The 13723-nt window shown below is 41.8% G+C and overlaps 1 protein-coding gene across 2 annotated transcripts in view; it reads right to left on the minus strand.

The window, feature by feature from the left end:
• Positions 1-13723, minus strand: part of LOC109522328 (low-density lipoprotein receptor-related protein 1-like) — a 104755-nt gene that overhangs the window by 84057 nt on the left and 6975 nt on the right. For both annotated transcript variants that reach the window (XM_019880783.1, XM_019880784.1), the window contains exon 2: positions 5508-5630. In XM_019880783.1, the coding sequence (XP_019736342.1) occupies positions 5508-5630 (123 nt within the window). The remainder of the gene's footprint in view (positions 1-5507; positions 5631-13723) is intronic.

A 13723-nucleotide genomic window follows, 5' to 3' on the forward strand; every position in this document is an offset into this window, starting at 1 on the left:
TGTGTTTTGCTCAATTAACAATTATGACGAGGGGTGGCATTTGACAAAATGTCCTTTAAAGACTTGCATGGCAATATTTCATTTGACGACTAACTGAGACTGTTTCAACAGCGCCTCTGCTGGTTGCAGTCAAGTAGGGCCCTCGATTTTGCTTCAGCTGACATGAAAATTCAACAAGCGAGTCAACATTAATGAACAAAATCTTCACAATCATTTCATCAAAGCATATAATTCTTTCATTTGATCAATAGGTTTCTATTTAAAAATTAGAATAGCAATGCTGCGATTGGCTGGCAACCGGTTCAGGGTGTCCCCCGCCTACTGCCCGAAGACAGGTAGGATAGGCTCCAGCACCCCCGCGACACTTGTGAGGATAAAGCGCATCGGAAAATGGATGGATGGATGGAAGAATGGCAATGAGTAAAGCACATGAAAGATGTGCAGGGCAATATTCCACTCCAATGCTGCAGGTGGCAGCACACTGCAACTGCAAAGTTTTAACAGCATATTTGCACATTTTGTTGCATTACAGCCTTAATCTGGATTGAATTAATAGTTTTACGGCATTGCAAAAAAAAAAAAGTTCTGCCTTCATACAGCTTCATCAGTTTGGTGGGTCACTGCCTGACTAGGCAAAAGTCTAAGCAGACTCTAAAGGACAAAAATCAATTTCTTGATCTGCATCAAAAAAATATTTAAGCTCCTCCTGCCATGCCTTGGCAGAACGTAACCAACCAATGAATAATGGGGATCAAAACAGGTTAATGAAAGACACGACCTAGCATAAATTATGCATGTCTGCGATTGTATGGTTCCATCAATAGCGCACACCTGCAAACGGTTCTGAAGATCTTGAAGGTGTTCTTTCATGTCAAGGTCTTTGGCCATGATGAGCTATCTGGGCCTGGCGCTTTAAAGGAACAGCGTTAAGATCAAACAGTTCACTTCTTTTCTCAAATCTGAGCATCGTAACAGCCGTCTGGGGTCAACTGTCGGGTACACGACACCCAACCGAAAAACTCATTCTTATCTGTCATTTCCTTGCTGAAGTGATGCGAGGCAACATTACCCTTGCATGGAAATCTTTTTTCTTTCCTGTGACTGCAATGCAGATTACAACATTAGAAAATGGGCTTTCTACAAGGGCTGTCAATATCCTAAAATGCTAATTGCTGCTGAGGTAGGAACAGACTGTAAAAGTGTCCTTATTCCAGGCCACAGGCGGCGGAATGTCAGCATTTCACTCCTTATGCTTTCAAGGTCACCTTTCTTAAGACGTGGGAACACTGCAGAACCGAAATAAATTCTGTAGCCTGAGGAGCTCAAAAAGGCCTTTTACTCAAGCTTTGGACTGTCACATGATGTAGCTTGGCTTATTGTTGATCGGGAATGTGGATCTGTATAAAAAGGGCATATGCCCAAACAACCGTTCAGTTTTTGTTGTCCTCTGTCAGTATCCCTCTATCCCAGCCTGGCGCAGAACCCCGGGGTACAAAGAACAACATTGTGGGAGAAACACAGCAGCTGCAGTGGACAGTGGCTGACTTCACTGGCAATAGCCACGGCACCGACAAGGGCCACTGTGAAACTGCATCCACGTAAGGAATCAATAAACCTTCCTTATGCATCATTGAACCAAAAACTTCCTCAAAAAGTGCACCATGAAGGAACTTGACTTCACACTTGGGTCGTGGAAAAGCTTGTGAGTCAGAGACAGGCCTTACACCATAAGGACAAAAGTATGACGATGGAAAAGAGTCGATGGTAGTCTACAGTTCCAACGATAACCACAATTACAGTCCGTTTTAACTCCTATAAGCTTAACTGAGCTCTGTATTCAGAAGAATTATCACATGATGTGAAACGTAATGCCCCTTTTTCGTTCGCATGGTAGCTACACAATGCGTTGCTCTTCACTTTACACTTTTCCATTGAAACAAACCGGCATGAAATCAAGCACCTGGTTGCTCATTAGTCAAGCAGAATTGTAATCATCTAAAACTCATGTTAGCTTGCCGTATTTTTGTGCCTTAACCTGTGGATGCGCAAAAAAAAAATCATACTTCATAGTCTACATTTTGGTGACTATTTTAACCATGAATTATGTATAAATAAAACCCTTTTACTCATAAACCACGCTGTTTATAAGCCCGCACATATTACACTGACTGCAAGTTCCCACTGATGTGTATGACTTAGCAAAAGCTAAACTCCAGCAGTTCTTATTGCTTCCACAAAGCAAAGAAAATATGGGCTTGCGACATCGGTCGGATGTTCTACTTGCATGTGTTACTGCCATTTTTATGCTAAACTAATAGTTGTTTGATGGCTTAAAATGACCACAATAGCATTGCTAATTTCAATTAGTCTGCATAATTATGGCACTTCTCTGAGACAGTATGTTAAGAGTTAAGGCAGCAGACTTGTTAGGCTTATGAAGATACAGTGATGCAGTGTTGAAAGTACTTTGAATGAACATTTATGACAAATGGCTTGAGGCAAGAACACTCTGCCTCTCATTCGGACAACCGTTAGCTATCTGCCAAGCTAAACACTTCATGTTGAGGGAGGGCAGAATACATAAAAGTATGAGAGAAATCAAAAACTGCCAAGCTTACAGTGGAAAGAAGTGAGGGGGAAACAGCACAAAGCGACAAGTAGAATAACATTGTAACAAGTGAAATTACTGCTTGAGCTATGATAGAAATACGCACAACAAACTAGCATGTTGCAATTTTGTCATGTTGACGGGGGTGTACTTGAAATTTATGAGGAGGAAACATGACTTGGGTCACTTCAAGTGTTTAAGTTGCAAGGGTTAAAACTGGGGGGGAAAAGTTGTGGCTTATTGTCCGAATTCCATGGTGGAATAAATAAAAGGAGAATTCGGTTCTCCTCCATTGTTGGGGTTTGATAGTGTGTGTCCTTCTGATGTGCTCAACGTGACGTGCTTTTCACAGCATCCCGCGGAAATAATAGATGTACAATTTCGCGAAAAATGTATCTGGATCAAGATGATTTTATTTCGTGGAACCCCTCGATGGAATAAAATTGAATAAATTCACCACAGCATTTTTTTCAGTGTAGGATTCAGAGGTCCAAAGCAACCTCTGATTGATTAAGAGGTTTTTTTTCTTCAATACTTTTGCCCACATAGTGAAAGGCCCGTCCGTCTCTGACTCACAACCTTTTCCACCACCACAGTGTGAAGTCAAGTTCCTTCAGTGCGCTATTCCCGTAAGTGTTGTTTTTCAGAAGTTCTGGCAGAAGCGAGACCTAGAATGAGACAAGGGATGCAGTCACTGTTGTCTCTGTCCCAGATAGAGACATGCAAGCAGGCTCGCCCACAGATGAAGAGAAGGAGGAAAGAGCAGGTTGTGCAAAACAGCAGGTTTCTCCATTGCTGTGGGCGCGTCTTTAATGACTTCCAGACCGACTCGCTCACAGCCTTTGCGTCTAGACTTCAACTTGAGGCTTCGCCCCGGCCTCCCAGTCCCTTACGCTATGCCAGCCCTCCAAAAACATGTCAAATGTACACACACACACACACACACACACACACACACACACACACACACACACACACACACACACACACACACACACAGACACACTTTTTCCTCTACGTCCAAACATTCGATCCTCCTGGAAAACTACCTCTGAAAAGCTGACCAGGGAGACACTGTCGCTCTCATTCCCTCGGCAGGGATTCAGCCTGAGAGCATTTCATCTCTAATGTCGACTTTGAAATCATGGCTGTCTTTTTTTTTTAGTACATTCAAGGCCGAATCCACAAAGAATGAACGGTGGCCGCTGATAGCACTTTGAATTGCTCTTCATTTGAGCCCGCAGTTTGCTCCGTCGTAATGTCCTGTTCTCAAAGGATATTGCGCTAATGACATACCGGCGCAAACACGCCCACAAAGTTTGACAGATGAGGGCAGTTTGCACCTCTATCCCCCTGTAATTGTACCCATGGCAAAGTATAAATGCAGGCTTTGCACCGAGAACACTGTGGCAGAACGATTGCAGTTAAGGAAGAGAGTCTGTCACTTCATCTCACAACTCGAAACGCACTGGTTTAAAACGGCTGACTCAACCTGTCATTTTGATCTGGTCCTTTCTGTTTATTTCTTTTTTTAAATGTATTTCTCTCATTGCGATTTTTTTTTCTTTAATTAAACATAATGTGACAGTGTACGGAATCCTTGAGTCCCAAGAAAGGCATCTTCAAATAAAAAAGCATGAGGCTGTAATAATACAAATAAAATGTATCATTATTATCATTATTATTATTATTGTAGAAAGATTACATTATGAGAATGCGAGCTTGGGCTCCTGACCAAGGAGGTGCGAATGGGACTTTCATCTGACCGGCCTGGGCCAAACTGCCCTCCTTCGGCACAAAATTATTAGGTCGACGGGGGGCTTGTGGGGGGTGTAATTTTGGATGACATGTCTTGTATATGACGGAAGGTTCCCTCACATTGCTCTGGTTATGCGTCCCCTCGCTCAAAAGAGGTTTCCACTGAGTAGCGCCAATTGTACACCAGCCTTTTCTCGACGTTATTTGCATCACTCCAACTGCTGACCTACTGTGTGGAAATATGGGGAAATGCGTGTGGCTATTAGCGCTAGCGTTAGTGAATTTGAGGTTTATCAATGAGGCTCATTTGTATAGACCTGGGGAATTCCTCTTTCAATTACATGACTATTGAGTCATTTAAAAACGCGCAAAAACTACTGCCGGACCAAGATGCATTCTGCTCGGTATCTCAGTTCGTGATGCATTTCACCATCTGCGCGTGCTTTGTGGATAGCTCCATTTTTACCGAATAGCGTGACGTGAAAGCCATATGAATTCGGAACCTGTTTGCATTTGTCTCAACCGCATCGAATGCGGCGCTGGGAGAAAAAAGGGATATCCCAACATGCCAGATAAAAAAACAAACATTGCAAATCTCCATGACCATGAGCTTGAAGGCAAAATGACCTCTGTGGAGAGCAAACAAAACATCCCATTATTTTCACCCGTCATGCCAGATAAATCCAATGCACCATCAATTTAAGTCAGTCAGAGTCTGTTAAGAGGATCAAACATTGCACAACCATGTCTTACAGAACATAATTTAGCTTGAAAGTTCCTTTCCAAGATGCATTACAGATATTTGTGATACAATACGCTGAAAATAAATGAAAATAAAGGTAAGTAAGCATTATTCATGCATATCACACCGAGTCGTGTGAATTTAAAAAAAAAAAGGCATCCTGAACCATCTTGATGTTGGTAAATTACATGATGTGTATATTTAAAGCTGGAAAAACAATCAGTTCCACTAAAGCTCCAATTACTGTCTATATTCTGAAAGCCTAAATGTCAGCCAAGGTTGACTGTCAGATCCACACAATCAGCAGAAACACACACACAAAAACAACCAAAAAAAAAAAACAACCAAAAAAAAAAAAGTATGCATTCAGTGTCAACTTTTTTGGGGGAAAACACTTACAAACATCCGGCTCCTCGTCCGAGCCGTCTGGACAGTCTTTCTCGCGGTCGCAGCGCCATCCCTTTGAGATACACGTCACGCCATCTTTACACACAAACTGCTTCGGGCTGCAGGTCTTTGGGGCTGAAAAGGAACAAATCAGAATATGTTCAAACAGTCCAGAACAATAATACTTGTTTGTCAATGATATTTATTCCTGAGGTCTCATTGAGCCAAAGGGGACTGTTTTGTTCTTTGCCACACATTCAACTTTGATCAGCTGGTGAGTGATGGAAAAGAAAAATGGTTACCAAAAAAAAAAAAAAAAAAAAAAAAAAAAAGCTCTTGAAAAAGCTTTGCATAAACTTGATGCTCACATATTCTGGAAACGTAATGTCGACTGATTCTCATTGACAAGCAGCCAGACGAGATCAGGGGTCACCAGAAGCAGGAATAACTAGGAGGGCTAGTCATTTGACGTAACCATCCGAAATAATCATTTGTGTACAATATAGAACTTAGATCACATACAAACTACAGGTGCAACAATTAATGAAGAAATAATGGCTTATGAAATGAATTTCTGATTATTTTGGATTTTGTTTATATGTTGATGATTGTTTGACCTTTAAATAATGATGTGAATTTAACACCAATGTAGGGGAATCCAGCTATGAATTAAGTTTGACTACTCACAACCGCTATTAGTGAATGTACATTCTGGAAAAAGAGATACAGAATGTACCGGTCAGCTTTAACATGCCATAAAGTTTCGATGGCATTTTTCCTCATTCAGGTTGCAGGTAAGCTCGAAGTTACCCCAGGTGAACTTGGGGAAGAGTACAAACCCTGAACTGGTTGCGAGTCAATCACAGGGCAGATGGATACAAACCATTCATACTCACATTCACACTGATGGACAATTTAGAGTCTTGAATGAACAAAACATGCATGTTTTGGAGCACGTGATGAAGCCCGATGAGAGCATGCAGACTCCACACAGGAAAGTAAAGCCAATATCCTAACCCTGGACGTGACGTTAGCAACGTTAAATGCTAAATAAAATAAATAAATAAACTTGACACGGATGGAGTCTTTCGGGTCAGTTAATACGCAGGTATCATCGATGTAGTCTAAATACCGAAAGACACATCCATTCATGAATGGTGACTGCATGTGAAAAGGGGGCGGTATGCAAATGAGTGTCTTCAGGCATTTATGCAGCTGTGTGAATAGGGATGGTTTTAATAACGTCGTCTGTATGCAGAATCTATTTCGAAAACACAAAGAAATAAACGCCGCTGGTTTTACGACACCATTTTCATGTAAATGTGCTTTCATGCAGATATGTTGATATTCCCACACATAACAGTCGATTGCTCGATAGCCATTCTTGTTTTTAAGTTTACATATGCTATCACTTCCTAATTGGAAACTACATTGCTAGAGTGATTCCCAACCGTTGTGACACGACAGAGATAGCTGGCCCAACTCTTTATTGATTGATAATGAAGTAATCAATAGGCACATTCTGGCAAAAAGCGAGTGAATTTGGGCTTTGGCGAGTTTCCTTCAATAAGACGTTGTCAGTGACTAATGGAGGTCCCTGTGACAGAGAAAAACAGCTAGTCTTATGAAAGTTTCACGCTGTCCTCATCGCCTCATCCATTTCAATGAAAAGTGTTTTTCTTTCGTATTTATAATCGCTAAAGGCGATGTTCATTTTACTGTCTGCTGTGTACTGTGAAACCGCATTCATCTGAGGGGGATACATTAAAGCCCTACCGGCAATAGATGGAAAACCTTTGTTAAGATTTATCCTTTCTCCTACACTCTTTAAACTTTTAACTTAATAACAAAACAACCTTTTAAGGAATTCCTTAGCTCCTCTTCTCACCCTCACTGCCAGGAAATAAATGATTGTCACACAACATCACTTTGAGGAAATAGAACGCTCTCAATGGTAGTTTCCAAATAAGAAGCCAAGCGTGCTGGCTTCAGGTTGTTTTATATGTCGCTAACAGTTCAAGTTTACTCTAAAAGTTTAGTCTAAAAATAACTCCTAAAGCAAAAGAGAAGAAAACATTTCCATTGAAGCTCGACTGACTAGAATTTGAGAGAGCTAACGTATATTAGCATAGACGTTACGGAAATTATAAACTATTGGAGCAGCAAGACATACACACTAAGCGTACAGTACAACAATACTCCAGAAATTTATTGTCTCTGTGTGCCCTGAGATTGGCTAGCAACCAGTTCAGGGTGTACCCCGCCTACTGCCTGAAGACAGCAGGAATAGGGTCCAGCACGGCCGCAACTCTTTGTAGGATAAGCGGAATAGAAAATGGATGGATGAAAGACAGTGCTGAACCTCTTGAGGAAGGAGGTGTGGGTCACCGCATTGCTCAAGGTCACTTCAGCGATCATCAGGAAGAATGTCTTCAACACCGCCTTCTCCGTTTTTGTCCACAAGCAGGTACTAAACCATGACCCGATTCCAAAAGCCCAAGTCTTTCCTGTCGCTCCTGATTGTGGTTCTAAAGTGGACCGCAATCATTCTGGGACGCTGGCCGACCTCTGTGGGTAATGACTGTTGTCAAACCCTTGAAAAGAGCCTTTACTTCGTAATGTGTTTCACACAGCATGGTCAGAAAAAACAAAAAAAAATAGCAAATATTGCTGTAACTTCAGGATTGTTTAGGCCTATGATGGGGAAAATGTGTTATCATCGACCACAGATGATGGGATGAAGGCAGCTAAGCAGTAAGGCAGCCTTTACATTTAAACCTGGCCTCCACGGAGCTCAACCTAAATTCTAGGAATGCAACCTGACATATTGCTGCACTCCACTTAACGTGTGTGTGTGTGCGTGTGCGTGCCTGTGCGTGGAGTGGCGTAATTTCTATCTGAGAAGTCACAAGGTTTTGATTTATTCATGAACGGCAGCCAGGATTACACTGACTCTTTTCCTCATCCTTCTTTCTCAAAGGTCTTTGTTTGTTTGCATGTTTGAGGGGGGATCAACAACAGCCATAGCAGGAAGATACTTGCGCTGTGCCTGTCTCCTGTCCACGGTTTATTTAGATGCTGACATGCTGGAGCCTGGCAAGATGCTCTGCTTCCAATAAAAGCTGTGGGAGGAGCGTTAGATGCTGGTGACAGAAATATATCACAGACAGAGCTTAGGAAGTAGGTCAGGAGGTTAAAGAGGTGGAGGTACGGGTTACCCGGGTTACTGTACCACGAGAGATCGTTAGAGTGGAGAAGTCAGGCTGATTGAATACAGTCAAACATTCGCAACGTGAGTTTTGGGGTATTATTTTGAGTGATGTTGTTGACGATGCGTTACATCAAAATGTGCACATCTTCCAGTCAGGACGAATCTAACGCGTTACTTTTTCCAGTCCGGTAGACTACAGGTAATCTTGAAATATCCCAAAAACGTTATAGCACAAAATATGTTTATTTCAACTTGATGGTGATATCAGTATTTCAAAGAGTAATACTTTTGCCCACCAATGGCAGAGTTCCATACTGTCGAGAGCAGGGGTGCCTAACCAGTCAACCGCCGACTGGTTCCAAGTAATTCACGTGGGCTGGAACGGGAAACAGGGAAACCAAAAAAAGATTGATGTGCCTGTATGCATGTTATTAAGATATATTTTTGTGTTCGTGAACACTGCACCCTAAGCGTCCTATCAGTCTCACTCGCATGACCTCCATTACCGGAAGAGGTTAGCGGTGAGCAGTCTGCAACTGTAGCTAGCGAAAAGAACTGTTGCAATATAACTTTTTTTTTTTCCTCATTCAGTTTGTTTCATCTACGATTCACTAATGGCACGAGCAAAGAATGGGACTATGGAGCGACAGGAGGAGCATTTTAAAACGGTACACGTGCCCGACAATGGTGATACATTTAACACGCTGCAAAAGTGCGGCCCAATGCCTTCGTGTCAAGTCTCGAGGAGGGAGGCAGTTATTTCCTTTTCACCAACTCACAAGCTCTTGTATCTGCTTAATTTTTTTTGTTTCGTTCAAGTTAGGGGCCGTTACGGCCGTTGCTAATCATGGCATGTGTGCATGTGTGTATGCGTGGGGGAACGGTCGATCGCGAAGGTTTTGGCTTGAAAAGTAGAACTTGGGTTAAAAAAAGTTGGGCACAACTGGTCGAGAGAATGTGGAGCTCGGATTTATCTTGTAATGTATGAACTTGCAGTTGTCATCATTTCTTATTAGGGCATTTCAGCTTTGTGAATTCATCTTAGCTTTCCCACGCAATTTCTCAGCGAATTCCGATTTGGAGCTATAACATTAATCTACTTAAGTGACTTCCTGTTTACATCTGAGATTTGTTTCAATCAAAAGCACTGCAGTTTCACAACAAGCTCATATAACACTACTCAGCCCTGAAAAGGGCATTTCCTGTTTCAGATTTTTTTTTTTTAACACACATTTATCAGTTTTTTTGTAAACATTATTTAAAGAAAAATGGGTCCGTTATTCTTCCGTAATCTCTTTGAGGGGTGTTCAGGTGTCAAATGTGTCTTTACGAGAAGAGTCAGTGCAGAGGAGGCTAAAAAGCAATTTGAGAAGTGGATAAACTTTAAGTCCAAGTTGGGCGTGGTGGTGGTTGGCGGAGGCACGGGGGGGGGCATAAGAGAGCTTGAATGGGATACTGAGATGAGATGGAGGGATTTCACACATGCTACCAATGAGCAGCCCGTTTGTTTACCAAGGTAGAAGCTACTTTTGGTTCATCTCCATTTGGGCTGCATCAAATACGCACATCCTCCGCTCGCCCCCACCACTGCGGCCCACGAGATGAGTTCAGTCTGGTTGTGAGGAAGCGTCTTCTCCGAAGTCAAACACCACCCTCTCCTCTCGCCACAGCCCCATTTCCTCACACTCACAACGCGGCTATTAATAAGTTGGACGTCTGACTTTGGAGATCAGCCGGGGCACTCCGAAGTTCCAGCAGACATTGAGACTACACACCGTCGACAGGGCTTCACGTCCACTGTTCAAAGTCGACTGTCATATTACATAAGGCAACTTGCCTTCAACCTAGATGGCCCTCATTCATACGGCTTTGAGAAGGACAGTGTGCGCCAGCTCCAGGGGGCCGGATTTGTTCCTGACCCTTTTCCTTGACCTCCATATTAAAGCAGAAAGGAAGCAGAATTTCCCCGCAGGGACTAGTTAAGTAGCGGCAAACTTGCTCTGATCTGTCAGTCTATTATATGAATATGAAAGAGAACAGAGTTCCCTATTGAGCATATAGAGGACGATCTCCGGTATGCTGTGAATTCACACCCGGAAGGGGAATTTGCTTGTTTTAAAATATTATTTTAATGGGGTGGGGTCATTTCTGTATGAATGTTATGAACCCCCGTTTCCATGCCAGTGTCATATTAATCATGCTGAGCAAAATAACGCCTTAAGAAGTTCCAGCCAGGATGAAGCTAAACTTCCCATGATACAGTTAACAATCCATTTTCTACAATGCTATCCTCGCAAATGAGACGGAACCTATCCCAGCTGACTTCAAGTGAGAAGCAGTCACATCCTGGACTGTTCTCCAGCCAATCTCACTGTCAACAATCAACTCAAGATTAAGTGATCCACCTTCAAACATATTTTGTACATAGTCAACCTAAGTTGTAACTTTTGTCTATATAAATATAACGAAAGTTAAGTCCAAAGTTAAGTCCAAGGAAACAACCATTGTGGTCTTGGTCCTTTCTGGACTCAGGATTTATTCCGCCTTGTGTATTGAGAATGATGAAAAAAATGTCAGGGCACCCAAAAAAAAAAAACACCAGGTGGGCGTGTTGGCTGAGGTAATTGCATAGCATGGTTATTCAAAACATTTACAGACTCTTGCAATGTCTACTGGGGTTAAAACGTCGCTGAGTTTAGTCTACTGAAGATAGGACGTACTTTCACTACCAAAACACTGAGTTTCTCAAGGAGAGACTATAATCCAGTCATCTTAAATTTACTGTTCATTACAATTTCACAAGTATTTGAGGGGAAGGAGTTAAATAACATGATCCGACTTTGTCCTTTCTGAGAGGCACAAATGACACAGCTGCTCATAAATCTCTTTAAAGGCATTGTCAGGAATCGAAAGCAACTAATGACTGTAATATGTCCCCTGAAAATATGTCACACATTTTATTTGTACTTTTTTTTTCCCTCAAAAACAATGTTCTACAAATGGCAATTTTTTCAGGTTCTTTTTGAGGGCCAAAATTAGGCTAAGGTAGATTCTGGACTGTTTAGCTGCAGTCGACCACCTCTTCATCCTCCACCATAACATAGGCATACACATATCGAAGGTTTTCCAACGGGAGAGAGCAGAAGAGCAAGGGGGAGAAAAACTTTTCCAATTTGCCATGTTACAAAACAGAGAAGAACAAGCCCCAGCTGTGCCTGTTAAATAAACCATTTCAACGGAGTTTGCAGGAACTGCGCGGGCCGCAAAAATGATTGAAGAGCTCCCGGATTGAAAATGAGGATTGATATGGAACTTGCAATGGATGGAAGTTTACTGGTTTAAGACATTTACATACTCAGAAGCCCTATTTGCACAAGAAGAACATATTTCGGTTTGACTGACACTGTCAAAGAGGTATTTATTTAACTGTTTTTGAAGTTTGCAGTGGTCTGTTGCACAGGTAAGTAATTCTCACTGAAGACTACGACGATAGATTCCTAAACATATTGCTACATTATTGACATCTGACAGTGCCAATCTAAATGGAACATTATGAACTCATTCACTCCCAAAGACGTTTTTAAACGTCTTTTCAGACTTGGTCGAGAATTGGCTGGTACTGAATGAGTTTTTAAAAGCTGGATTTTTGAGACATCTCATTAAATTGTGCGAATTACTTAATGACGTGGCCAATGACTAAACATTTCTTTTTTGTTGTTGTTTATAGGATGGATGATTCTATCTGAATGTTTAAAACTGCATTTTTGAAGTTGTACGCAGCGGAACGATGCTGCCGAAAGTCAAAGTCCGTTGTGGATGTAGGCCTAAATTGTTGCAATGTTCTTTTTCTTTGAATGAGTTAAGCCTGAATCAACAGCGCCTCTGCTGGCTGCAACTATGTATTGCACTCCATTTTGCCTCATGGCGCAAGGAAACAATGAATCCCACACATTCAACGATCAATTAAGCTTTTGCAACACGTATCTCTTATGTGTCTAGATAAGTTTGTGTAACAAAAACACTGGAGGAGACCGAACGTCAACAATGCCTATATGTGTGACGTTGGTTGCCAAGGAAATTAGTACAATATTTTTTTTACAGGTCAGCTCTGAGCACAGAGTAGACCTAAATAAGCCTTAATGGCGCTGAAAGGCACAACCTCTTAACCAAGCGGAGTAATCACAAGTGACCTTCATTAAGAACAACTTAGATGTGATTTCAGTGCGTCTCAACCCCAAAGCTGTAATCAACCGAGACAGATATTTGCGTTCGGCTCAGCTTTGGAACTCCGAGGAAGAAGACTTTGGTGTCTTTAACTTGCACATGAGGATTACATCAAATTCAGTGGGAAAGAGTAAGGATGCGAAAATTAAGAGAACCCCAAGGTGTGATCCTCAATTATCAACAGTCAGTTTAGACAAATCCCTCTGCCACGCTGCCGCCACAAGAGCACGCGCTGTACATAGCTGCCGAGGGAGAAGAATGACAATCAAGCCTACTTAGTATGCCGCTGAAGGGAGACATTAAAGAAGATTATATAAAATTATTCTGTGCCTTTTCATAAGACGAGTCAAAGTGCGTGTGAAGCAGGAGCGCCGAGATTCTCCAGAATGTTCTTTCACGCTCACCACCCATGCGCCAAAGCAACCGCAGCACCTCGTTGCTGTTTCTTCACCAACGTCACTAGATGAAGAGAGAAACCGAAGAATTTGTTCATTTTGCAAATGTCATTTTCACGCAAGCCAAGTACAATGTAGGGAGCCAAGTACAATGTAGTGGTTCTCAAACTTTTGCCATAATAAACCCTGTTTTAATTTCACCCTGAACACATTCCAAAATGTTTTAATGGAAAAAAAATCCCTTGATATACATACTCACATTTGTTGAACAACACTGTCACCGGAAAAAAAAACCTTGCCCAAAAAGCCACATTTCACAAAATTCATGCTACAGTTAGTCAAAGTAAATTAAAAGGAAATAATCCTTATTTAAAAAAAAAAAAAAAAAAAAAAAAAAA

The sequence above is a fragment of the Hippocampus comes genome, unplaced genomic scaffold (genome assembly GCF_001891065.2).
Source record: "Hippocampus comes isolate QL1 unplaced genomic scaffold, H_comes_QL1_v1.1 scaffold68, whole genome shotgun sequence".
Classification (NCBI taxonomy): domain Eukaryota; kingdom Metazoa; phylum Chordata; class Actinopteri; order Syngnathiformes; family Syngnathidae; genus Hippocampus; species Hippocampus comes.